This window comes from Dermochelys coriacea, chromosome 2 (assembly GCF_009764565.3).
Source record: "Dermochelys coriacea isolate rDerCor1 chromosome 2, rDerCor1.pri.v4, whole genome shotgun sequence".
NCBI classification, from domain to species: Eukaryota; Metazoa; Chordata; order Testudines; family Dermochelyidae; genus Dermochelys; species Dermochelys coriacea.
The window spans coordinates 147963293-147991025 of NC_050069.1; the positions used below are offsets into that span (position 1 = coordinate 147963293).

The 27733-nt window shown below is 42.9% G+C and overlaps 1 protein-coding gene across 5 annotated transcripts in view; it reads left to right on the top strand.

The window, feature by feature from the left end:
* Nucleotides 1–27733, top strand: part of NFX1 (nuclear transcription factor, X-box binding 1) — a 226272-nt gene that overhangs the window by 103170 nt on the left and 95369 nt on the right. For 2 of the 5 annotated variants that reach the window (XM_043508487.1, XM_038392949.2), the window contains 3 exons: nucleotides 14950–14980; nucleotides 18897–18979; nucleotides 21157–21265. In XM_043508487.1, the coding sequence (XP_043364422.1) occupies nucleotides 14950–14980; nucleotides 18897–18979; nucleotides 21157–21265 (223 nt within the window). The remainder of the gene's footprint in view (nucleotides 1–14949; nucleotides 14981–18896; nucleotides 18980–21156; nucleotides 21266–27733) is intronic. The other 3 variants (XM_043508486.1, XM_043508488.1, XM_043508490.1) reach the window with 2 other exon arrangements.

Genomic DNA, 27733 nt, shown 5'->3' on the forward strand with positions numbered 1-27733 from the left:
AAAAAAGATTCAGGAAATGTGTGTTTGACAAATAGATTCCTTACTAGGCATGTTAATACAGAACTTTGAGTAATTAATTTAAACTACAAAAAAGAAACTTATTTCCTGCACCACTCAGAAGAAGTACAAAGGCTCGCGGGAGTCGGAGGTAATGGAGGAACTGAGGGAGAAGGAAGGAGGCTGGGAGTGAACCATGAGGGTTGTTGGGTGTGGATAGGAGAAGTATAGAACATTTTCATTTTGGAGGGAGGAGGGATTGCTAGGGAGTTGGGAAGCCCAACTATGCAGACCCTGGCTCTTCCATTCAGTCAGGCACATCTATCCCTGTCCCCAAGTGTGCCTGCACCCCCTGTTCCCATGTGGCCCTCCATTCATCCCCTGGTTCAATACTGTCAACCCACTAGCTTCTGTGCCCGTGACCCAGTCTGTCCCACTCCTCCCACTAGCCATTCTGAACCCCAGTCTGTGATCTCCCAGCAGCCCTATGGGCCCCACTCTGCTTCCTAACCTGGCTCCACAGGCAGGCTGCTGTGATGAACGCAGGGGCTAGCTGTCACTGCTGGTCAGCTGGCTGTTCTGGTGCCACAGCGGCCTCTGGTGGGTGAAAGGCGGAACTGCGGCACTTCTTCAGTAGACTGTATTTTCGAGGGGGTGGGAGGGAAATTCTGTATCAGACATGAATTCTGCGTGTTTGCAGTGGCATAGAATTGCCCCAGGAGTAATCCTCTGATAAGCTTCGCTGGGCAGGAAACAGGAACAGCTAGCTTCTGTGTTCCATTGGTTGCATATCTCTGATACACCAGTAGTTGACGTAGATCTAGTTATTTCTTATAGATGCTGTCTTCCAGATAACCTACTGAATGGACAGTAACCAATTTATCAAATATTGCTGTGTCAGAATTTAATATAGTTAACCAGACACCGAACATCATTGTTTTGAATAACCTGCTTCAGTTAGGATGCAGTCAGTGTCACTGACCCCAAATTTTGACTGGTACTAACAGGGAATTTGTTTACACGATTTGACAGATCGCCAACTCATCACTGTTTTTGTTATACACCAACAATGCCAATGCCAGCTAGCTGTTTGTTACTAATAAGGTTAGGTGATTAAAAAAGGAAAATGTTTCCTAATGAGTTGGTTATGGTAGTTACTATGTAACTTCCATAAACAGTACAAATAACTTCTTTACTGGTTTGTTGTTTCCTTGCTTTGTTGTTGGCTGCCATTAGTTTAATTTTTACCTGTGTGTTGGTTAAACAGTTTAGCAATGTTGTTCATATTGTAAATGGTGTAGAGCAATAGAACAATACAGTTGCTTTTACACAGTAGCTAAATTCATTCATATTTCAATGGTAAAGATTTGAAACTACTGGCACATGAACTCACTTTACTTAATAATATACAGTTTAAATGACAGTGAGCGCTGGTCCAGCTAATGGTATTTAGCTGATTGCCTACCTAATTGTCCATATATAGTAGACTGAGGTGTAGTTGGCTAGTCTGTTGTTTATAAAGCACTTCATTTTTCTTTTCTTGATACCTGGGGGTTTCTTCACTGTGTACTGATATCTTTTGGTGTCTTCAGTCGGTGGGATGCAACCATAAACAGCTTAAGTTGATTAACAGAATAAAGTTTTTACATTCCTCTTTTTTTCAGTAACCCAATTTAATACACAGATTAACTTAGTGTGCATTATTTATTTTTTATATATTAAATATAGTTCTTAACTGCTGAAATAGATGTTCACGATCTTCTGTGAGGAGTACTGCTCTCCCGTGTTGAGCACTCTGTTTTAGCAAAAAAGTTAGTAACAGAATTTTTACCCAAGCTTTCTAGAGTTAATTTGCTTGTGATACCAATTCCACTTCTGCTAACTGTTTAGAAGCACAAACTTTAACCGTCACTACTTCCCTTTAACATAACAATTAAAGAAAGAGTGTAAACATTAAACCAAACTGATTTTTAAATGCTGGTCTATGAAAACACATTGAGAGTATTAACTTTTATAACGCTTAGTTGTATTTGGGAAAAAAAAGCTTGTTAATATGTTGAAATTGTCTGGTTAGCTTTAATATTTTGGAACACAACCGGACATATCTTTTTTACCATTTTTGCTATAACATTCTTATAACTATATTTTAATACTTAATAAAGGTGCAAACAAGTTTATAAAAACCCAAACGAGAAATTGACATTTTGTTAATATTACTGTTGTTGAATTACTGGTGATGTTTCCCTTTACATTTTTTCCTTTGATTAAAAAAATCCCCCTGTGATTACTAAGAGAATTCTTTTTGTTTGCAATTGCATTATTTGTTGAGGCAGAAATATATGTACATATATTTATAACTGAGGCCTTTTTGAGCTTTTGCAAAAAAAAATTAATTGGTTAATACTGTTACGATGGTTATACCCCAACCATAATATTAAAATAATGTGGTACCATTTATATTTTTTAAAAATATAAAATTGACTTTTGTTGCAACAAAATAAAAGAAAAAAGTGGTCACGTGACACACAGCACAGCACAACATACAAGACATACAGGACAAAATTACAATTAAAAATGACTGGCACCAGAATTATATTTATAACTATACAAGATAAGGCATTAAGAACCTTAGGTATTTAAGCAATGCATTATAGAAAATAAACAGGTGAGCAAAAGAGTTAAAGATCTAAATAAGCAAGTTATTACCGTTTCATTTTAAACTTTTAATAAGAATTGATAAAAATTCATATGAAGTTATTTGCCCCCTTTGTTGTATTAGATTAATAAATTAAGGCATTTTCCATTTCTTTATATTACTTTACTTTAAAAACTCTTCTATATGGAAATGTTTCAAATATTAGCCAGTGGTTAGAATTAGAAGTGGAGTCTGCATTTCTGTTGCTTGGCAACCATATCTTCAAGAAAATTAGAAGTAATTCCAGCTGTTAATTCCTGAAGAATGTAAATAATTCATTTACTGGATTTATTTAAAGTCAAACTTTTACCTAATTTTCTCTGTTATTTTGTTCTGTTTTCAGTTGTTTTGTCTTTTTTGGCAATGGTGGTTTCTAGAATAACTATAACTTTTAACTTTTAAAACAAAGAGAGAAAGCAGAAGTGAGTAGAGGCGGGGAGTGCAGGGGAAGGGAGGGGGGAAGTGCAACCTACGAAGGGAGGGATACCTGAGCCAAGAGAGATTAACTCTATCAAATTATCTTAAAGTACAGGCAGCAGCAGTGAGTTTAGCAAACTGAGAGAGGATATAAGGGAAAACTTAACTGACGTAAAAATATTTGAGAAAAAAGTTTATATTATTAGCTCTGAGCTGAGGCTCCGTGGGTTAAAGCAGTTGGGAACCTGCACTCCTGGTTTTTATCCTGGCTCTGAGATGAGAGTAGGGGTCATTACCTGCTCTTGCAATATCTGAATTTGTTCCCCCCGTCTGTTGCTTTTGTCCTCATGCCAAATAGATTGCAAGAGTGCCCTTGTCTGCTACAGTTAACTATTTTGGGGCAACTCCATGTATTAATGCATCAAATTTAGGTATTAAACTGCTCACTCTCAGTATTTCACTTCGAAATTCGTTTTTATCAACTCCCCCATGATAAAGTCGCAGCTCAAGTCTACTAATGTGCTCTGTGAAATGTTCCATTTTTTCCTTCGTCTGATTTACCAATTCAGTGAAAGTATTGTTTGCTACTTCTCCCTCCTGTGCACTTATTTTTCCTGTTCTGACAGGCACCAATCTAGAACTCAGTTTAGCTTTTAGTGGAACCTGGCTTTTATCAGACAATGCAAGAGGCCCCTGCCCATGGGTTATTAGGTGGCTAGTTTAGGTCATTCCCAGTGTCCCCATTGCAGCACCCATTCCAGTCATTCCATGTAACATCTTTTAATTTTTCTCAGGCCACCTTTTTCCATTTCTGTTTCCATTCTTCAGGCACTATATAGGTACCCGAAGCCCATTGCTGACCAATATTTATAACCGGGGGTGGCACTTCTATTTTTTGAAAATTCTTTGCAGCTATTTCCAACATTTTATTCTGTTCCTGTGCTTTCTGTAACGTGTAATGTCTCTGAACTGCTTGCCACCCTGCAAGGAGAGCAGAAGCATTTCAGAGCTTTGTTGCTTCTCTTAACTTTTTCTTTGTTTCTGTTAGTTGCCCTGCCAATTTTATGGCCGTTGTGTACATTTCTTACTCTTATTATTTTCTAAGGCTATAGTCTCTGTCCAGCCTTACAGATTCCATTCCATGTTTCTTCCCCCATATCTTTTAAATTCATATGGACCTCCTTTACTGGCAGTCCAGTATGTCCATACCTCATCAAACTCATCAAAAACATTGTGGCGGGTGGTTTTGGGTACATGTTGTCAGTCGCCCCTCCCTCCATGAAAGCAATGGCAGACAATCGTTTTGCGCCTTTTTTCCGTGCAGATGCCATACCACAGCAAGCATGGAGCCCGCTCAGCTCAGCTCACCGTCACCACTGCTGTTGTGTCCTGGGAGCCGCTGTTAGCAGACGGTGCAGTACGACTGCTAACCGTCATCATCCACTACTTCCGCTGCAACTCTGCTCTCCTGCTCTTGTATATGAGCTCAGTCTCAATAGCAAATTTCTCCATGTTGTCGTCATCCACCGCTTCCGCTGCAACTCATCTCTCCTGCAGATGTCATACTACAACAAGCAAGGAGCCCGCTCAGTTCACCGTCACTGCTGCTGTTGTGAGCTTTGTAAACACCTCACGCATTATCCTGGAGTATATGCATAACCGGGCTAAGAGACACCAGCACAAGGACGATTTTGATGAGGACATGGACACAGACGTTTTGTGAAAGCATGAGCTATGGCAGCTGGGACATCCATGCTGGCAGTGAGGCTGGTTGATATAGTGGAATGCCAATTCTGGGCCCGGGAAACAAGCACAGACTTGTGGGACCGCATAGTGTTGCAGGTATGGGATGATTCACAGTGGCTGTGAACTTTCGCATGCATAAGGCCACTTTCCTTGAACTCGGTGAGTTGCTTTCCCACACCCTGAAGCACAGGAATACCAAGATGAGAGCTGCCCTGACCCTGGAGAAGCGAGTGGCGATAGCCTTGTGGAAGCTTGCAATGCCTGACTGCTACCAGTCAGTCAGGAATGAATTTGGAGTGGGCAAGTCTACTGTGCAGGCTGCTGTGATCCAAGTTGCCAGTGCAATCATTGACATTCTGTTATCAAGGGTAGTGACTCTGGGAAATGTGCAGGTCATAGTGGATGGCTTTGCTGCAGTGGGGTTCCCTAACTGTGGTGGGGTGATAGAAGGAACGTATATCCCTATCTTGGCACTGGACTACCTTGCCAACCAGTACATAAACTGCAAGGGGTACTTCTCAATGGTGCTGCAAGCACTGGTGGAGTGGATCACAAGGGACGTTTCACCAACATCAACGTGGGATGGCCGGGAAAGGTGCATGACACTTGCGTATTTAGGAACTCCGGGCTGTTCGAGCAGCTGCAACAAGGAACTTGCTTCCCAGACCACAAAATTACTGTTGGGGATGTTGAAATGCCAATAGTTATCCTTGGGGACCCAGCCTACTCATGAAGCCTTACACAGGAAATCTGGACAGTAGTAAGGAGCAGTTCAATTATAGGCTGAGCAAGTGCAGAATGGTGATAGAATGTGCCTTTGGACATTTAAAAGCTTGCTGGTTCTGTTTGCTGACTAGGTCAGACCTCAGTGCAACCAACATTCCCATTGTTATTGCTGCTTGCTGTGTGCTTCGTCATATCTGTGAGAGTAAGGGGGAGATGATTATGGCGGGGTGGGAGGTTGAGGCAAATCGCCTGGCATTTGATTTTGAGCAGCCGGACACCAGGGTGATTAGAAGAGCACAGCTAGGCGCGCTGCGCATCAGAGAGGCTTTGAAAACCAGTTTCATGACTGGCCAGGCTACGTTGTGACCATTGTGTGTGTTTCTCCTTCATGCAAACCCGCTCCCCTTAGTTGATTTTAATTCCCTGTAACCAAACGACCCTCCCTCCCCCTTTTGAAATAAAGTAACTATTGTTTTGAAACCAGGCATTCTTTCTTTATTAATTAAATAAAAAAATGAGATAACTGACAAGGTAGCCTGGGTGGGGTGGGGTGGGAGGGAAGGACAAGGCCATATTGCTGGGTGCCCGGAGCCTCCCGGCACCGTGTTCTTGGGCATCTGGGTGAGGAGGATATGGAACTTGGGGAAGAGATCAAGCGGTTATACAATGGATGCAGTGGGGGTCTGTGCTCCTGTTGGCTTTCCTGAAGCTCCACCAGATGCTTCATCATATCTGTTTGCTCCCCCATTAGCCTCAGCATCGCCTCCTGCCTCTGCTCTTCGTGCTCCTGCCTCTGCTCTTCATGCTCTCTTAATGCTTTCCTGGCCTCTAACACTGAATGCCTCCATGCATTAAGCTGTGCCCTATCAGTGCAGGTGGACTGCATGAGCTTGGAAGACGTCGTCATGAGTATGTTTTTTTTCGCCTTCTAATCCGCAATAATCTCAGGGATGGAGATGATAGGGGGAGCATAGAAATATTTGCACCTGGGGGTGGGGGGGAGATAAAAAGGGAGAGTAAAATTTAAGATGATACATTTCTGAGAACAAAAGTATTCTTTCACAGTGAATCAAGCAATTCACAGCAGACAGCACATGTGCTTTAGGTACAAGGTTGCATTTTGCCTTTTATATTGAGAGCCTGCCAGTATGGTGACACATCACTCACGGCTGGGCAACAGAATTCTGTTTCCAGGCAGCCATGGTGTCATAAATATAAAGGGAAGGGGGGGAAGGCTTTTGTCTGTCTGTGTGATACCTTTGCTGGGAACAGATCAAGGATGCAAGCCCTCCTGCTCCTGTAAAGTTAGTTAGTAATCTAACTAGAAAATGCGTTAGGTTTTCTTTTTTTTGGCTTGTGAAATTCGCTGTGCTGGAGGAAATGCGTATTCCTGTTTTTGTGTCTTTTTGTAACTTAAGGTTTTGCCTAGAGGGATTCTCTATGTTTTGAATCTGATTGCCTGTAAGATTGTCTTCCATTCTGATCTTAGAGTTGTTCTCTTTATCTTTTTTTGTTCTAATAATAAAGTTCTGTTTTTTAAGAACCTGACCGGGTTTTGGGTCTTAAAAATCCAAGGCTGGTTGGTGCTTTTCTTGTTTATTCTCAAGCCTCCCCAGGAAAGGGGGTGTAAGGGCTTGGGGTTGGGGGATATTTTGGGGAAATAGGAACTCAAAGTGGTCCTTTCCCTGTTCTTTGTCTAAATAACTCGGTGATGGCAGCATACAGTTCAAGGACAAGGCGAAATTTGTGCCTTGGGAAAGTTTTTAACCTAAGCTGGTAAAAATAAGCTTGGGGGACTTTCATGCAAGTCCCCACATCTGCATCCTAGAGTTCAGTGTGGGGAGGGACCCCTGACACGTGGTAAGGCACAGGGTACGCGGGGTTGGCTTCTTACGCATACCATGTGGGAATGGTTTCAAACTGCAGTGCCATCCTTTCCCATAGCAAGCAATGGGTTGGGTTTCACATTTAAAAGGAGGGGTTGCTGCTTTTGGGTGGATGTGCAGCACACGCCTCCCCCCACCCCACCGCATGGCTGTTCTCTGGGATGATCCCTTCACCCCTCCCCCCGCTGCTTGGCTATTCTCCAGGATGATCCCTTTTAGCCAAGCACAAACAGCCCAGCATGAACGGGGTCCTTTTACTGTTCCCTTACAAAAATTTGCCTATTTCAACCAGTGGACCATGAATGATATCACTCTTCTGAGGCTAACACAGAAAGATATAGACTGAATGTTGCTTGAATGCCACCAAAATCCAGGGCCAATTGCTGCCATGCTTTGTGCTGCAGTGATTTCAAAATACTTGTTACTAGCTTGCCTTGGTAAAGTGTCCTACTGTGGAGGACGAAATAAGGCAGCCCTCCCCAGAAACCTTCTGCAAAGGCTTTCAGAGTACCTCCAGGAGAGCTTCGTGGAGATGTCCCTAGAGGATTCTCGCTCCATCCCCAGACATGTAAACAGACTTTTCCAGTAGCTGAACTGGCCGCGAATGCATCCCAAGTCTTCAGGGCAAATCAGACATGAAACACTATTGCTTTTAAACCTTGTACTATAGTTACAAATGTGCACTCACCAGAGGGGACTTCTCCGGCTTCAGGGTCGGGGACTGGCTTCAGGGTGATGAAAAGGTCCTGGCAGCTGGGGAGAACGGATTCACCACTTGCCTGCTGCACATTCTCCTCCTCTTCCTCATCCACCAAATCCTCCTCCCTGTTGCGTGAGACTCCCCCCTTGCAGGTGTCCAGGGACAGTGGTGGGGTAGTGGTAGGGTCTCCCCTAGAATGCCGTGCAGCTGATCATAGAAGCAGCAGGGGTGGGGCTCTGAACTAGAGCACCCGTTTGCCTCCTTTGTCTTTTGGTACGCTTGCCTGAGTTCCTTAACTTTCACGTGGCACTGCTGTGTGTCCCTGTTGTAGCCTCTCTTCATCATGCCCTATGAGATTTTGGCAAATATATTGTCATTTCTTCTTTTTGATTGGAGTTCTGCCTGCACAGATGCTTCTCCCCATACAGCAATCAGATTCAGTGTCTCCCTTTTGGTCCATGCTGGAGCTCGTTTGCGATTCTGGGAGGACTGCATGGTCACCTGTGCTGCTGAGCTTGCCACGCTGACCAAACAGGAAATGAAATTCAAAAGTTCCCAGGGCTTTTCCTGTATACCTGGCTAGTGCATCGGAGTTCAAATTTCTATCCAGAGCAGTCACGCTGGAGCACTCTGGGATAGCTCCCAGAGGCCAATACCGTTGATTTGAGTCCACACTACCCCAAATTCAACCCAGCAAGGTCGATTTTAGCGCTACTCACCTCGCCGGGGAGGAGTGAACTTGAACACAAAAAAGAAGCTTCCAAGAAGCGGAAGATTGGACAAATGACCAGGGGGAGTATGAAAAAATTGGTCAGGCATGCAGGAGTGAAATCAGGAAGGCCAAATCACCCTTGGAGTTGCAGCTAGCTAGCAAGGGATGTTAAGCGTAGCAAAAGGGTTTCTACAGGTATGTTAGCAACAAGAAGAAGGTCAGGGAAAGTGTGGGCCCCTTACTGAATGGGGGTGGCAACCTAGTGACAGAGGATGTGGCAAAAGCTAATGTACTCAATGCTTTTTTCGCCTCTGTCTTCATGAACAAGGTCAGCTCCCAGACTACTGCGCTGGGCAGCACAGCATGGGGAGGAGGTGACCAGCCCTCTGTGGAGAAAGAAGTGGTTCAGGACTATTTAGAAAAGCTGGATGAGCACAAGTCCATGGGGCCAGATGCACTACATCCGAGGGTGCTAAAGGAGTTTGCGGATGTGATTGCAGAGCCATTGGTCATTATCTTTGAAAACTCAGGTTGATCAGGGAAGGTCCCAGACGACTGGAAAAAGACTAATGTAGTGCCCATCTTTAAAATAGGGAAGGAGGAGGATTCTGGGCACTACAGGACAGTCAGCCTCACCTCAGTCCCTGGAAAAATCATGGAGCAGGTCCTCAAGGAATCAATCTTGAAGCATTTAGAGGAGTGGAAAGTGATCAGGAACAGTCAGCATGGATTCACCAAAGTCAAGTCATTCCTGAGTAACTTAATTGCTTTCTATGATGAGATAACTGGCTCTGTGGATGAGGGGAAAGCAGTGGATGTGTTATTCCTTGACTTTAGCAAAGCTTTTGATACGGTCTCCCACAGTATTCTTGCCAGCAAGTTAAAGTATGGGCTGGATGAATGGACTATAAGGTAGACAGAAAGCTGGCTATATCGTCGGGCTCAACAGGTAGTGATCAATGTCTCCATGTCTGGTTGGCAGCTGGTATCAAGCAAAGTGCCCCAAGGGTTGATCCTGGAGCCGGTTTTGTTCAATATCTTAATTAATGATCTGGAGGATGGCGTGGATTGCACCCTCAGCAAGTTTGCAGATGACACTAAACTGGGAGGAGAGGTAGATACGCTAGAGGGTAGGGATAGGATACAGAGGGACCTAGACAAATTAGAGGAATGGACCAGAAGAAAACTGATGAGGTTCAACAAGGACAAGTGCAGAGTCTTAGGAAGGAAGAATCCCATGCATTGCTACAGACTAGGGACCAAGTGGCTAGGCAGCAGTTCTGCAGAGAAGGACCTAGGGGTTACAGTGGACGAGAAGCTGGATATGAGTCAACAGTATGCCCTTGTTGCCAAGATGGCCAAAGGCATTTTGGGCTGTATAAGTAGGGGCATTGCCAGGAGATCGAGGGACGTTATCCTTCCCCTCTAATCGGCATTGGTGAGGCCTCATTTGGAGGATTGTGTCCAGTTTTGGGCCCCATACTACAAGAAGGTTGTGGAAAAATTAGAAAGAGTCCAGTGGAGGGCAACAAAAATGATTAGGGGACTGGAACACATGACTTATGAGGAGAAGCTGAGGGAACTGGAATTATTTAGTCTGCAGAAGAGAAGAATGAGGTGGGATTTGATAGCTGCTTTCAACTACCTGAAAGGGGGTTCCAAAGACGATGGGTCTAGACTGTTCTCAGTTTTAGCAGATGACAGAACAAGGAGTAAAGCTCTCACGTTGCAATGGGGGAGGTTTAGCTTGGATATTAAGAAAAACTTTTTCACTAGGTGGGTGGTGAAGCACTGGAATTCGTTACCTAGGGAGGTGGTGGAATCTCCTTCCTTAGAGGTTTTTAAGGTCAGGCTTGGCAAAGCCCTGGCTGGGATGTTTTAGTTGGGGATTAGGTCCTGCTTTGAGCAGGGGGTTGGACTAGATGACCTCCTGAGGTCTTTTGCAACCTTGATATTCTGAGAGTCTATCCCTTCAATAGCAGGGATACTGATCACGTTGCTTCTTTTCTCCCATCTAAGTCTCCATTTTCTCTCATTCCAAACATCTGTTTCTTTGGATAGCAAGAATTAGAGCATCTTCTGAGAAGAGATCCCCTCTTCTCCTCATAGACAACCCATGCCTGCTGACAGTGTGGGGACCCAGCCCCGAAACACCCCCTTCCCACCCTCCTGGCTGCCTTCCCCTCTCCAGGAAAGCAGCAGCCCCTCCAGGCAACTTCCAGCTGTTCTTCTGCTCCTGCCTCTGTCTCTACCTGCCTGGCAAAGCTCAGCTGCTCCACAGGGAGGGAGGCCCACTGCACCATGTGACCGACCAGTCTGGGGGGGTGGTATGTAACCCAGCATTCCCCCTCCCCACTCGTCGCCTCTGCTTCCCCTCCCTTCTTTTCTTGATAGACTGTTTGCTACTGCATCTGGCATGGCTTTCTGATTTAATATGAGAATAGACAATTTAAAGATTATCACAACTTATTTGAAAGTTTTTTGACTGGACTATGATGCTTTTGTTGGGTGCATATGAGAGGTAGTTCAAGCAACAAAACTCTGATAGTATTGATTGCCACTGTGGACATATGGGTGTGGTTAACCCTTCAGTAATGAATTTCAGACTTGAGGATTTCTTGTTACGAGATGTCATATTTCTGGTAAGATTTAAATTGACTATTAATGGAAATTTTTGTTCTGGGATATGTAATAGGATTCCCAACAGTGCAGCAAAATGGTACTGAAGCAAAATAACCCCAACAGATTACAGTAGAATTTTTTAAAATGAGTGCATTATTTTATTATTATTAATAGATCTCTGGTGAAAGTGCTAAATATCTAGTGACCAGTTAAAAGAATAATATAAAAACTTCTCCATTTTCTCCCCCATTAATTTTTTAAAAAATGGATTTGGATTTATCACTTGATTCTTTGAAAATAATAGACAAAAACAGTCAGATGTGCTGTAGTTTTTTTTTTTTTTTAGAAACAGGAAAATAAAATATTCTTCTGGATAGGTAAAAGGGATGCTCTGCTAGTGCTTGCTTTGCGGTGTCTGTCTGTTCCCTTCATAGATGTTGTCACCATTAATATGGCTAACATTTCTTTGGGAATGAGGTGAGGAGGTACAAAAACGGTGCACTACTTTACTGTTTGTGTTGAAGAACCTCTAAGAAAAAGAGTAGTTAAAAATTGGTGTGATATGTAAACATAAAATAAAATGGGTATTTTGAGGTTCTTCTTTGACTGCTTTGTCCTATGTGTATTCCACACATGGGTATACATCCACCCCATGTGCGTGAAATTGGAGGTTTATAGCAAGTAGTGTCCATTGGCCCGCACCTGTGCAATTGTTCTCCCCATGCTCTGAACCAAGTCCACAAGAGGTAGGGCAGACTGACGCCTCTCTAGTTCCTTCTTACTGCCGCATGGCTTGAGTCAGAATCTGCTATATCCACAGATTTCTCAGTGCTGCTTTCTTCTTCAAACCTGTAAATATATTGTACATAGTTTTGCTTTAATATTTTAGTGTTGTTTGAGTTTTTAATCTTTAGTAAACCTTAGTGTCTCCCCACCAATGCAGAGTACTCCCATTTGGGCTAGCAACACCACTTTCACAAAGGCTTTCTGAGTGGTGTGGCCCAAATGAGACATCACAGTTTACACAATCTTCCATATCTGGACGACAGACTCCTAATGGGTCACTTCAGTCAGGAGGTCCAGTCAGTAACTCTGTTCTTGCTTCAGCTTCTAGCAGACTTGAGAATCTGTGTTAACTAAGAAAAGTCCACTTTGATTCCCACAAGGACAATAGACTTTATAGGAGCAACCCTAGATTTGATCTCAGCAAGAGCCTACCTCCCTTTGGAAAGATTCCAGACCATGAACAATTTGAAAAGACAAGTCACTTTCAGACCACAAACCACACTCAAGGTATGCTTTTCCCAATTAGGCCACATGGCATCATGTACATACGTAACACCATTTGTCAGGCTTCACCTACATTGCCTACAAGCCTGGCTCCATTCTATTTACTTACCAGGCAGAGATCACATAAACACTACATAACAATTTCTACCAAGGTCACAGCTTTTCTTGCTTTGTCGATGAACCCAGAACAAATATTTGTGGGAATTTCTTTAATTACATCCACACCTGATGCAACCATTGTCAAAGCTGCATCCCTGATTGGATGGGGAGCCCATCTGGACAACCACACTGCATAAAGCACTTGGTCTACTCAGGAGGCCAGTATCCAAATCAGTCTATGAGAGCAGTCTATCTCACCTGCAATGCATTTTTTCCACTTATTCAGTCCCACCATGTCCAAATACCGTCAGACATCATAATGACTGTCTTTTACATAAACAACAAGGTGGAGCAAAAATCCCTTCCTCTCTGTTTATGTGCACCAGAAATCACATAATTATCTCTGCTGTATACCTACCAGGCACACAGAATTCTCTAGCAGACAGTCTCAGCAAGTACTTTGCCCACAGACCATGAGGGGGAGATGCACAATTCCATTCTGAATAAGATCTTTGCATAGTGAGGAACGTCATCCTGAGATCTGTTTGCGTCCCAAACAAAAGATTCATCCTTTCCTTCTCCAGGATAGCCCTGGGCCATGGTTCCAGGGGTGATACTGTTCTGTTATTCTGAACAGACCATCTCTGGGCTTTCCATTACTTCCCTTTGGGTTCAACAAGCACAATCATGCCTTCTGTCCTCCAGTAAAAGGATATTCCATTCTTACTGACCCAACAACAATTAGATTCCTGAAAGGTCTAGGTAAGATCTTCTCATTAGTGGTGAAAACTGCATTACAATGGGACCTCAACCTTGTACAATCAGTACTTACCAAGCGACCTTTTGAATCATTGGCAACATGTTGTATGATACACATTCCCATGAAGATCACCTTTTTAGTTGCTATCACATTGGCCAGAAGCCAGAGCCAACTGGGAGCACTTTGGTTTTGCTATTTTCATCAGCAGGTTTCCCTTTGCCTTCACCTTCACCTGAAATTCATCCCTAAAGAAATTTCTGAGCTTTGCATCAATTGATCTATCTGCTTAATGGCATTCTTCCCAAAATCTTATACTTCCAAAGAGATGAGGAGACTTCACTCTTTGGACATCAGACAAGCTGTAGTGTTCTACTTGCAAAGAACAAAATCAATTAATAAATCACTAAGACTGTTTGGCACTATAGTGGAATGGTTGCGAGGGCAGGTATTATCTGCTCAAAGACTCTCTAACTGGATCTCTGGCTGCATCATTCTGTTTGTCCAGTTGACACACTTCTCCCCTGAATGGGGTAAGGGCCCATTCCACAAGAGCACAAGCAACCTCAACAGCATCTCTTCAAGAGGTACCTATACTGGACATCCGTGGATCGGCAACCTGGAGTTCTGTGATACATTCACAAAATATTAGGCCTTAATTCAAGCCTCCTCTACAGATGTAGCTGTTAGGACTGTGGTATTACAAGCATCTATACCAACTGCATCCTCATACCCCCTCCTGTTAAACACTGCTTATCAATCACCCACAGGTAGAATACACATAGGGACTCGTGTTTCAAGAAGAAATAGAAGTTACAGACCTGTAACTGGAGGTTCTTCAAAATATCTGGTCCTTATCTGTATTCCACTACGCAGCCTCCTTCCCCTCTGCTTCAAATTCTTCTGCTTAGTGGTAAGAGAGGAATTGGAGAGGTACTGGTCTGATGCCCCTACCATCAGTTCGGAGCATGAGGAGAAAAACTTGCAGGACCAATGGGCACTATTTGCTAAAAATCTCTGATCACAAGCACATGGTGTGCTTGCCTACCGTTGTGTGGAATACAGATAGAGAGACCAGACCATCCTGTTACAGATCAGAAGCCTCCATTTTTTTTTCCTCCCTTTATGATCGGTTTTTTGTCCCACTTACTGTGTATGCAAATATTTTAGTAGCTAAAAACCAGTTGCTTGACTTTTTTTTTTTCATTTGATATACTGTATGTAGTTGTTAGCTTTCTAGAACATTAAGCTCTCACTACATATCATTTGCTGTGATTTAATCTTTTCCTATCTATTTCTTAGGAAGTCCCATGTGCCCTCCTCAAAAATAAAGGTAAATAGTTGTAATATACTAACCGTGAAATAGAAACTTTAAAAACATTCTACTCAAACTGATGTATTTTTTGTGTGTTACTTCGTATATTGAATGAAAGTATGTGGATGAAGAGATCAGATGCTGGTGGAGGTTGTATGAAGTATAGTGTCAATTTCATCCACTACACAATACTCTGATTTCATGTGCACAATTGGTGGTCTTGGGTTTTACGTATTTTTGCTACCTTTTTGTACTATATTATTTGCTTTGATTGCTCTTTTTAAGTTTATTTTAGATATTTAACACTCTTGTTCACTTAAACAGGGTCAAAATCTTTAAATTCTTTGGAAACAAAGCATGGGTGTGTATATATTTATATGCTGATTCATCAAATTGGTAGAAGGATTCAAATAATAGTAAATACATCAGTATACCTTTCTGTGTGCTTTCAGTGTTGGAAATTTCCAATGCAAATAGTTGGTTTATTCTCCTTTTGAATAGATCTTTTATTAAATCTATACTTGTGACCTCATGGAGGGGAAGCCCGTTAGAACTTTTCAGACAAAAAAAGTCTCCACCAATTACTTAACCTTATTTTCTGAAGTTTTTCCCCCTTTTTCTAGTATTTTCACTGTTGTGTCAAATGCACTTGTGCAATCTTAATCCTAAATTTAGTGTTTTAGATCAGAATAGATGTTTAAAAAAGTTAACAAAGTGTGCAGCATAAAATGCATCTGAGTTTGTTTCTCCTCCTGAAATTCTTAATGTTTCAAGTTTTCATAAGCAATATTTTCTAATTGGATTGTAATTCCAATCCATATTAAGCCCAAAGACTTTATATAGTCCAAAACGTTTCAGTCCTCATCAGACTATACTGTGTCCCGCAGGCATAGAACAGGAGAGACCAAGCTGCCACCAATGACAGAGGCCCCTGCAATGGAAGGGAATTGATTAGGTGAGATCTGCCCCAGATGATCCCAGCAGGTGAACCCCATGCTACAGAGAAAGGCAAACAAAAATAACCCAAAATCCTTTCCAATCTGACCTAGAGAAAAAATCCTTCCCAACCCCAAATCTCATGATCACCATAACACTGACCATTATGAGCAAGACACAATAGTCAGATTTCTAGAATGAATTCTATGTACCACCTCAGAGCACTGGTCCACCCCATCTCTAATGCTTCAGAGGAAGGCAAAAATAAACAAAAAACCCACAGAATACGTCTAGCCAATTGCATATTGGTAGTGGGTCTACCCTTTTATTTCTACTGAATGGTCAATTTTAGACCAATACAGCGGTTTTTAAGTTTTCAATCTTTTAATCTTCTCTTTGTTTTATTAGAGGAAATTTCCTGTGTTGTTGGGGGAGGCTTTAGTCACTGGTGTTTAACAATTAGGAATAGTGAAGGCTGTTCATCTTGTGGCTCAACATTTCCCATTTCAGACACTTGTAATCAATTCTTGACATGCTCGGCATTTGCTAATGTAGTGCTGCTTTTTCTAGATTTTCGCTTGTCAGAAGCATTGCATGTCCCAATTAGGATCCACGTGATACAGGAAGCCATGAAAGTTTTGAGGACAGGTTCAGAATAAGAACTGATTCCAGGCTCTTCCGCACACTTTCAACCTTAGGAGACCCCAAAGTCCAGTGCTGAAAAATGCTTGGTTTTCAGGGGGTCTGAATTGTCCAGTAGGCCACAGAGTTCTGCAGTGTTCTTTCTTAGTGCCAAGGGACCATTAGAAGAAAAGAGAATAGCAGTACCACTGTTCTTCACATGCGCACAAGACTGAAATCTTTTGACCTGCACTATCCATTGGGGCTGTGCCTGTGCCCTGCATGTGTTTGTGTTCCTCAACCGAGAGGTAGAGTAGGAAATTGTAGTGCTGCTTTTCCTGCTGCTCAGGCTGATGAACTGGATTTGTGATTCTGTTTCACAACCACTCTTCTGTTGCTGGTTTTGATTTGATGAGCCTGTAAGTGATTAGTGCTTCCCAGTATCCTGGACCTATTTTCTCCAGGTTCTGTTTTACATTTGCCTTCATTTCAATCTGGCCTCATTCATCTTGAAGGGAGCCATTTCTCAAAGAGAGGCTTCTCCACTGTCTGGAGAGCAGCAGAATGTATGCTCTCCTGCTCTCAGAGCTGGAAATTCTTTGTGGCCTGATGTGGCACCAAGATATTTTGGATTTGCCTCTGTTGCTGTTCAAGAAATGGTTTCAAAAACCCGTGATTCATCCTGTGATCCTCAATGGAACTTGATCCTCATCCATGTCAATTTTGATGCAACCAACTTTCATGAGAGACCTTAGGACAAAATTCTTTCCTTTTAAGATGGTTTTTCTTTCCAGAGTGAGTGAATGAGTAGAACTCCCATCTTCTCTCCTCCTTATCTCCCTCGTTTTCCAGAAGGATATTTTTTGTCTTCGTTCAGAATTTGTTCACAAGATGAATACTAAGTTCTATCTATTGTTCTTCTCCTTTCAGTCCTAATCTAGTATTCCCCACCCACGACTAGAAGCTACATTTATTGGATGTTAAGCATGTTGTCAACTTTTATCCTATTCTGAGAGTTTAGAAAGTCACAGCAGGGTTACAAAGGTAATGCTGCATCTACCATAGCTTTTGCTAGGTGGGTCTTATGCTGTATTCTTAAAGCATATGACCAGACTGTCAGATAAACTTGCCAGATTCCATGTAGCTAGATGAATCTTCATGAGCCGTGAACATGCTGAAGATGTGTAAGTCAGCAGCATGATCATCTCCTCACTCCTTTATAAATTGTCATCAATTAGGTATCTCCACTTCTCAGGATACTTCCTTTGGCTGCAAGGACCTGATAGTGGCATGTTAAGGTAGTCCCACATCCTCAGGTTACTGCTTGCTGCATCCTCTTTTTGTGCCCTTAATCCAGTGTTTGTAGGATAGAAGAGAGAGACATAAAACAAAGGCGAAAATTACCAGTAATTCTGTCTGTTTTCTCCTCTTCTATACTATATCTCATCCACCTCCCTTTTGGGTGTTGTTTTGCTGCTTGTTTTATTTCTTTCTGTCTTTCATACTGTTTCCTTCTCTATAGATCTGGAAGTTCTCTTCCTGATGGGATGCAGTTGTGGCTGAGATTTATGGAATCAGGGGCAGGGCTTTAGAATATTTTGCCTCCCTGCTTCCAGTAGGTGTCACCATAACACTGCCTTTGAATTCAGTGTTGTAGGATGGGAGTTGAGGAGACTACAACAGTGTCACCGGTAATTAACATTCCCTACTTTATGTAGCAACATAAAGATGGTCAAATTTTCAGATTTTTCAAATCCATTAGCTGTTTCATAAACCACTTTCTTAATATACTTAAGTAGTTCTAAGTATGTTAATGTAAACTTCCAAATTATGCTTTTATCAGTACTTGTCACTATTCTGCGGCATGCTTAGATACTGCTGTAGGTATTTGGATGTAAACTGAAATGCACCCACATTGGAGATACCTCACAAGTGACTCCACTTCTCTTGTAACTTGCTGTTTACAGGGACTTTTTGCTCCAAACATTTAATGAGTATATTGTCAGTTTGTAATCTGTCGCCAATTTGAATTGTTTAAGAATCAAATGGTGGTATTGTCTTACCAGGAACGTTCCCCTTAATTAAAGACTGGTGGTCATTTTAATACTGACGCTAGTAAGCAAGAAGCCAAAGTACAACCACCAGGCTTATGTCTCAAACTAATTATAAAAGAGAGTTTGGTCTAGTGTCACATTATATTAGCCTCTCTATGCAGTGATTTGTGCTGCCTCTGTAAGAATGTACTCTCTTTTCTTCATTTCATCATATTATTTTTAGTGTGGTCTTGCTACACACATTTACTTATTGCAATCTTATAATATGTAGTCACAGGTTGAATATTTAAATAAATATAAACACATTTTTTCTACTGGAACAGCTGATATTACATTTATGTGTGACAAGCGATGTAACAAGAAACGGTCATGTGGACGACACAAATGTAATGAAATTTGCTGTGTGGTAAGTTCATTTATACAATATAAGAAATGGTTCAGTGTAAAATGCTACATCTCTACTTTTTTTAAAAAAAATAGTATGTGAAAAGGCTGCTGAGATGTAGATTCCCTGTTTCGTAATGTAAAATATTCATCCTTGCACTTTGTTCAAGAAGTCTGTTAGGATTAATGCTGTGCACCCAAGTGTGATAGTGTAACTAAGACAGTGGTTCTCAACCCATGGCCCACAGGTCACATGCAGCCCAATTAGCACACCACTGCAGTGCAGCGGTGTGCTAAAGGCCCTAGGGCTCAGGTCCTGGCTGACTTGTTGCTGGCCCCCGCAGGGTGGGGTCTAGGATCCTAGCTGCACTGCCACCTGGCCGCTCCGGGGCCAGCTGTGGGGGCCTGGCTGCTCAGCCAGGAACCCACGCCCAGGGTTCCACTCCTGACCCCACTTTCTGGAGGGGTCTGTGAGTGGGGTTGCTGGGGATAGGGGTCTGTGAAGGAGTTTGGGGGGGGCACACTGTGGTTCTCAATCTGCAGCCCAAGTAACATATTTTGGGCTGCATATATGAAAATAGGTTGAGAACCACTGAACTAAGAGCTTGTCAACACACAAGCTATACCACTTTAACTATATTAGTATACTTAAAGCAATACAACCCCTTAGTATGAATCCAATTATACCAGTATAAATGTGCCTTATGCAAGTATAGCTATTCCCATATGGGAAGCGGAGTAAACTATACTGATGTAAGACATCTATATATGAGTATAACTGTGACCATGCTAGGGGTTGTACAAAATAACTTTGGTTTTTAAAAAAAAAAAAAAAAAAAAACCACCCCTAACCAAATACAAATCCTATACCAGCACAAAACTTTGTGTATCCTAGTCCTAGGTTGATAAAATTCCAGTTGATCAATGAGATACTCTCATAGATCTACAGTATTGGTGCTAAGACCCCAGCTTTGGAGTCGTCTCAGGAAGGATCACTTCAGTGTGCCAGACCCTCTTGGGGTCTCACTCTTCCTCCAGGATAAGCCATGCGGTTTCACTGCCTCCTTAGACTTGACCTCTGGGCCTTCATCACACCATGAGCTCCATTTAGCGAGTCCCACTGAGACAGACCTCTGAGGGAGACTTGTACAATCTTAGAGAGCAGTGCACCTCCACCAGCATCTGCAGTGACACTCAGCCAGTGTTGTCAAACTGAAGGGTTTAATAGTTGACTAGAATTCCGCATAGGAAGACCTTGGTTAGCAAAGAGAAATGAATAGGGCCCTACCAAATTCATGGTCCATTCTTGTCAATTTCATGTTTCAAATGTTTATATCTGAAATGTCATGGTGTTGTAGCCATGGGGATCCAGACTCAAAAGGGGGGTCTGGGGAGGTTGCAAAGCTGTTGTAGGGGGTCACAGGATTGCCACCCTCACTTCTGCAGTGCGTTCAGAGCTGGGCTCTGAAAGCAGCACCCCTGGAGCTTCCTGCAGCCACAGGAGGTTCCCGGAGGTGGAGGTGGGTCTGGTCTCCCCTGTGCTGCTGGGAGTGCCCCAGTCAGGGGCTCCTAGCTGCTAGTCCCAGCCAGGTTAGGGAGGGACAGGACTTGCTCTTCCCCTGCACTGCTGTGCTTGCAGGGAGCTCTTCACCCTCTAGCACTTAGCTCCCATCTCACACCGCCCTGGTCCTTTGTTCCCGAACTGAGGAAATGCTGCTTGGCTTCCTGCAGAAAAGGTGGGACAATCTGTGGTCGTTGGTTGCGAGGTTTCAATATCCCGGTGATTTGCTATTGTCTTCATGGTTTCTCCACTGACACAGGGATTAAGGCCCACTTAGTTCCGGACAGCTAGGCTGCTGACAAGCAGGTTAAAAGGTTCCACTCACACCTGTCTCTTTAGCCTGCCCTGAGAGCATACAGACTCTTTCTCCCCCCCGCCCAACTCCAAAACTAGGAAACACTGCAGTATATGGGGAAACTGAGGTATACATAGTCTTCATAAAAATATTGCAGAAAATTCCCACTTAATAGATGCTCAGCATGTGGTATGAAAAGAATCTTGACTGTTAATTTCTTCTATCCTTGGGTACAGTAATATGGCCCTGGTCAGTAGTGGATTTTAATCATATTTTGCGGGGCATTTTAGAGGGGGAGAAAAGCATTGATAATTTAGTAATTTTTCATAAATATTTTTCCCAGGACAAAGAACATAAGTGTCCCTTGGTTTGTGGACGCAAACTCAATTGTAGCCTTCATAGATGTGAAGAACCTTGTCACCGTGGCAACTGTCAAACATGCTGGCAGACAAGTGAGTATACTGCAGTACATATGTTCATCTTTAGAAGATTAGTGCGCTGTAGACATTTTAACTCTGATCCTTTAAGAGGTTTATTCTCTTATTAGGTGTATTATTGAAAGTGCATTATTTCTCTATAATAAAAATTCAAATACTCAGTTATTGAGATGATCATGATTGCCATATTTTGCCATGGGTAACAAAGTTGTATAATTGAATTAGATGGATTTATTTTATTTGTTAGATTTAATAATTTCACTACAGAATTTATATTTAAAAAAAAATAATTTCAGTAAAGTTTACTTACAGTTCAAGGCTCTGATCCTGCAGTCACTTAGGAACAAGTTTAACTTCATAAACATAAGCAGTTCTTCATAAGAATTAAGTTCCCAGTTGTGTTTCATCAGTTTCTTTTCACAAGCACTAAATTTATTTTAAAAGGTGTCAAATTGAAAGCGTTGCAGACTGAAGTCTTTGTTTAGCTACAGAACCAGACTGTATAAATTATGGAATATCAGGGTTGGAAGGGACATCAGGAGGTCATCTAGTCCAACCCCCTGCTCAAAGTTGGACCAATCCCCAATTTTTGCCCCAGATCCCTAAATGGCCCCCTCAAGGATTGAACTCACAACCCCGAGTCTAGCAGCCAATGCTCAAATCATTGAGCTATCCCTCCCCCCATACTCGCCCAATCATGTACCTTAACCCTAGCCGATTGGGAGCACCAGTAGGAATGGAAGTTATGTCATCTCCATGCCTCTTGAATTCTTCAACTCTCTGCTCAGATGTTGAATTATGGAAACTTCTGTGGAATCAACACGTGTCCACTGAGACCAACACACAGCCATCAAATCGTAACAATTTTTGGTGATTACTAAAATAATACGGATTCAGACAGATGTCTTGTATGTGATGGGGTTTGATGTACACTTAAAAGTTAGATCAACATAAATAAGTGTCCGTTGGGAGTGTGAAAAAAACCCACACCCATGATCGACATAGCTATGCCAATCTAACCCCCAGTGTAGATGCAGCTTCTTCCATCCATGTAACTCCTGACATCCAAGGAGGTGGTGTTCTACATAGACAGAAGAACTCTTTCTGTCATTGTAGGCTGTGTCTGTTACAGGGTAATGCATGAATAGCTATGCCAACATGGCTATACTGGTGTAATCTCCATAGTGTAGCCATATCCAAGGTTTTCATCTTCTCCCTTGTCCCTGATTAACCCAGTCTCCGTCTTTCTGTATTTAAATGCATTTTGCTACAGAAATGAATCTTTAGTTAGTTAGGTAGTACCCATTACGCCTCCACTCCTGTCTGCTTCTGACAAGTCTTTCCCCAGCTGTCCCCCAGGTTTTTCAGCTCAGCTTCCCAGTTCTTTGTCATGTTGTTTTCGGGGGACCACATTTTCGCTTGCCTTCAGGTGTATTGCTATTCTGGTGATGGAATCAGTTTCCATCCAAAGCACATGGCCGATCCATCTCCAATGCCTCCTCGTAGTGATGGTGCTCATCTTCTTTTGGCTACATTGTGTGAAATTGTTCTGGACCAAAAGATCTTTAATTTACAATTATTTGCTTACAAATTGAAATTATAGAAGTTAGGGCAGGCGGGGAAGGATCATGCAGTTCACCTCCTTCAATTTGGCCATGTATTCTCTTACCTTTTCACCTGAGTATAATGTAATCTCTTTTAATCCTGTGTCTTCATTGATGGTGCTTTTACCTACCTACTGGCAGCTGTTTTATTTCTCACTTCATTTAAGTTTTTCCTTAGATTTGAAACCAAAGGACAAATCTGAGATAAGGGCATCACTTCTTTGTAAAGTGTGAATATGTTTTCCCTTTCCTAATAGTTTCCTCTCAAATATTTGTTTAGCACAATCCTTCCCTTTCTTTTCTTATGTTAAGGTTACGATTCTGTCAAGGGTATTTTTAGTAAGTCAGGGACAGGTCACAGGCAATAAACAAAAATTCATGGAAGACCGCTACCTGTGCTTGACTTTTACTAAAAATACCCTGTTGAAGGGAGGCGGGGATTGGTGGGAAAAGACAAATAGTCAGAGCGCTGCTGGGAGCTTTCAGCTGCTCCAGCCCCACTGTTGCTCCTGTGGCAGGGGCTGACCCAACCCCTGCTGCTGCTGCTTCAGTCCTGGGGCCACTGCTCTGGTGAACTCAGGGCTGAGCGCTGCTCCAGCCCTGCCCCTGAAGAAGTCATGGAAGTCCCAGAAATGCACAGAATCCATGACAGAATCGTATCCTTACTTATGATAGTCCTCCTCTTGTTTCCTTAAACTGTAATCTTTCCTGATGCATGATACCTTCCCACCTTTGCCACTGAATGTCCTTTATATGGCAAATTTGTGTGGTGTCCTCTTTGACAAAGCTTCTAAAGTATTTTAGACAAAGGAATTAATTTTAACATTGCATGTTTATATATAATGTTACATACAAAATAAAACTACATTTAAAGAATATTAAGGTTGCAAAGTAAGGAACTCAAAGGCTAGGAAATTCCTAAGTAAAGGTTGCCCATGCAACCTTAATTTAGTCTCCTTGTACATATGCATTATGATAGATGGTTGGTTATTACCTGATAACCTACTGTTTAGTCCACGGGGTCCCTGTCTCATTCACTTTACAGAATGAATAGTGCTTGCTGAATAGGTAGTTACTCAATATTTCTTTTTATATTATTAATTCATGTGGAAAATAAATTGTCATTTAAATAATGAGGCAGGGATAGAATCCAAATCTGCAGGGCAGCATTCTCATTTGTCTAAAACACAAGACCATTATTTCTCTTCCAGCATTTCCCTCCCTTGTTCATACACACCTTTCAACTTCTGCAACAAATGATGCAGGTCAACAGCCTTATTCACTGAATAACCTTGATTCATTCCCTGAGCACTGTAAATCCTGTGCACTATGACAGGGATCCTGTGGGGGGAAAAAATAGCACCTGATCATGTAATTAAAGACTTAATCAAAATACATGCACACCAGTGGGACAAATTAATGTTGTTCAGGCAGCGTTAATTCTGGCATATCCTAACTTCTGAGTGCTTGACTTTGCAACCTTTATAATCTTTTAGCATAGGCCTATTTGTGTGTAACTTCCTTGATTTTTTAAAAAAGTTTATTTAATGTAGAGCCATACAACATGGGTCATCAGCAGAATCAGAACCTGTAGACCACAGGACAGACCTCTGTTACTAAAGCTATGTCTACACTAAAAACTTTGGTTGACCCAAGTTATGTCAGCGTACAGCAACAGAAGTTTGCATATACCTCAGGCACATGCATACTTAGTTGCTTGCACTGGCACTGGACATACTTACCAGGAGTGCTTGTGTAGATGCAAAGTGCAGTGCACCACAGGTAGGTGTGCTAGTGTGCTATGCATTGCCTTCTGGCATAATGCCTTTTGCAAAATGTTGACAACATGTTGTGGGTAGAAATGAGTCATGCCAGGATGTCTGGGACTTAGGGGTCAAGTTCCCAAAATGTAACTTTCTCCGTACCATAATGTCATCCATGGCCCATAATTTTCATGTCTTTTTATTAAAATCACAAAAACCCACGTGACACTTTTCAGTGTCCACCCTCTGACACACAGCAACATTAGATTGCTACTGGCCAGTGGGAAATCATTTTGGAGTTGGAAAATTCACATAGGGAACATTGTCATGCAAGTGCTATGCAGGACTGTGACTTTCAGCAACATGCCTCCAGATGAGAGCAGCCCCTGTGGAGCATCTACCCACCTTGCTCCAGATCTTGGCCCAAGGACCAACGGCCAGTGCATAGCAGGGTCCCACCACCATGCTAATTGGCTCTTCTGGAGTCCATGAGGCATTCCCCATATGCTCTACAGCATCCCAATTCCCTTCCTGCCCTCCCACATTGAGTAGGCATTAGAAGCGTGTACAACATGGTCCCCATTCCCCCTTTTCTGGGATATGCAAGGGCAATTGCTTACTTAGGACTTTCCTGTCCAATTCTTGTTAGATGAGGATCTCCCTGAACACCCATTGGTCTCTTTCTCTTCATCACCAGATGAAGCAGTACTCTCGGAGTCTACCTCCCCCCCTTCAGATGATTTCAGAGCCCACCAGGACTTAATAAAAAGGGTGGTTGCGGCTCTGCTTATCCAACCAGAGGAGCTGCAAGAAAAGTTGCATAGATTGATGGACATTTTGACTTTTGTGGCACCCTCTAGGGTAATTCTCCTTATAAATGAGGCTATCCTAGAGCCCATCAAGATCTTATGACACATCCCATTCTCCTTTCCTCTCACTGTTAAAAGGGGGGAAAGGAGATATGTCCCTTCTTAGGGATATGAATATTTTTACAACCACCTGGTTCCCTGATACCATCTGCTGCAAACAGGGAAAGAAGCAAGAAAGCTGGACCTCTTGGTGGAAAGATTTATTTCACAAGAGAGTTACAACTGAGAATCACGAACCAGCAGGTTCTGCTGAGTCAGTCTGATTTTAACTTGTGGGAAAGTTTCCTAAAGTTTGACAAGTTTCCAGATGAGGTTAAGCAGGAGTTCACGACTCTGGTAGATGAGGGCAAATTATTGGCCAGATCATGCTGGAAGTGGCTGACTCAGCGGCTTTTGTTATGGCTTCGACCATTTCCATGCAACGTTCATCTTGGCTGCAATTGGCAGGTCTACCTTGAGAGATGCAGCAAACCATACAGGACCTCCCATTTGAATGCTCCTCGCTCTTCTCTGAGAAGACAGATGAGAGGCTTCATAGCCTTAAGGACTTAAGAGCAACACTTAAGTCACCGGGAACCTGTATGCTGGCGGTGAAGAGCAAGCCGTTCTTCCCGCAGCAATCAGAGTGGTTCCACCATTCATTCCTCATAACCAGGATCTGTCAAGAAGAAGGCTAGAGGTTATAAGAGATGGTCTCTACCTTCTTCCTCCTCTGCAACTGCCAGTTCATCTGGACAGAACAGATCATCAAAGCTGTTCTCAAACTATGGGGTGGACTCCCCAGGGTGGCAGCAGCAGCGCAGAAATAAGGGTGGCAATGCGGCACTAAGTCTGCTATGAAAAGTGATGACAAATATCACTTTTCACATTCTCTCCTTTACTTCTGTGCTGCTGCATCCTTACTTCTAAGTCTGCTGTGAAAAGTGATATTGATGAATATCAGTTTTCACATTGCCATCTTTACTTCTGTACTACTGCTGGTCAGTGCTGCCTTCAAAACTAAAAGTGGCTTGGTATATGTTCTTGGGGGAAGGAAGAGATGTTAACGACTACAGACACAGAGAAGGGGGCCCCGATCAAATAAGTTTGAGAACCACTGATCTAAAGCAACTAAACAAGTTTCTGAATAAAACAAAATTCTTGATGTTTACTCTTACTTCTGATATCCCTTCCTTAGAGACTGGGGACTGGTTCGCTGTCCTTGACTTAAGGGACACTTACTTTCATGGGGCAATTCATCACAGCACAGAAATTTCCTCAGATTCATGGTCAACGAACCCTACCATCCGCTCACAGTTCTCCCGTTTGGCCTGTCAACAGCCCCTTCCGTGTTTACAAAATTCATGGCAGTAGTGGTTGTATTCTTGCACAAGTAAGGAATCCATGTGTTGTCTTACCTGGATGATTGGCTATTGAGAGGCCAGTACGGGTCCCAGATAGTCTCCAGCAAGGCCACTATCCAGTCAGCCTTCTACACCTAGGACTCCTAATCAGCGCAGAAAAATCTATCCTGACTCTACTCTCTGAACAAGAATCTATCCTCTCTAATCCTGGACACCACACTTGCCAGTGCATTCCTGCCACAAAAGAGGATCCAACTGTGACAAAGTGTGGATTTTCCCTTACGTTGTACGTGAGCCTATGTGAGTCTTACTGTTTTGCATCAGTGCTATGTGTGCCTCAGTTTCCCTGTGTATTGCACCAATGTCTAGGTGGTGGGAATAAGGGTGTGTTATTTTTGCAGTGGCTGCTCCAGCTGCCTGCACAGATGCTATGGCCACCCCTTCGTAACCTGAGACCAGGGAGGGGATGCGACCAGGTGAGTCTTGGCCCAGGAAGCGAGACAAAGTCTGGAGGAGGAGCAATGAGCAGGGCAGGGGCCAGGCAGCTGGAAGCACACGGTGTGAAAGGGGATACTGAATGCGCTGAGGTCAGACCCAAGAAGGTCGAAGCTGTGTAAGCTTCTTGCCCTGGAGACAGTATGCTCAGAGAGAGGAGGCATGCTCCCCCAGATTTCTGACTGGCTTTGTATGGAGTAGTTCCAGAGCATCACCCCAATGGCTCTGTGACACCAAGCAATGCAGCTCATTGTACTAGATCTAAATGCTCATCCTCTCACTACAGTTCGAAAATGCCTCAAACTTCTAGGGCACATAGTTTGGCATGCAGGACTGCACTTCAGGGAACTACAGGGTTGGCTCACCTCAGTATACTCTCCAGCCCACCATCATATGGATACAGTAATTG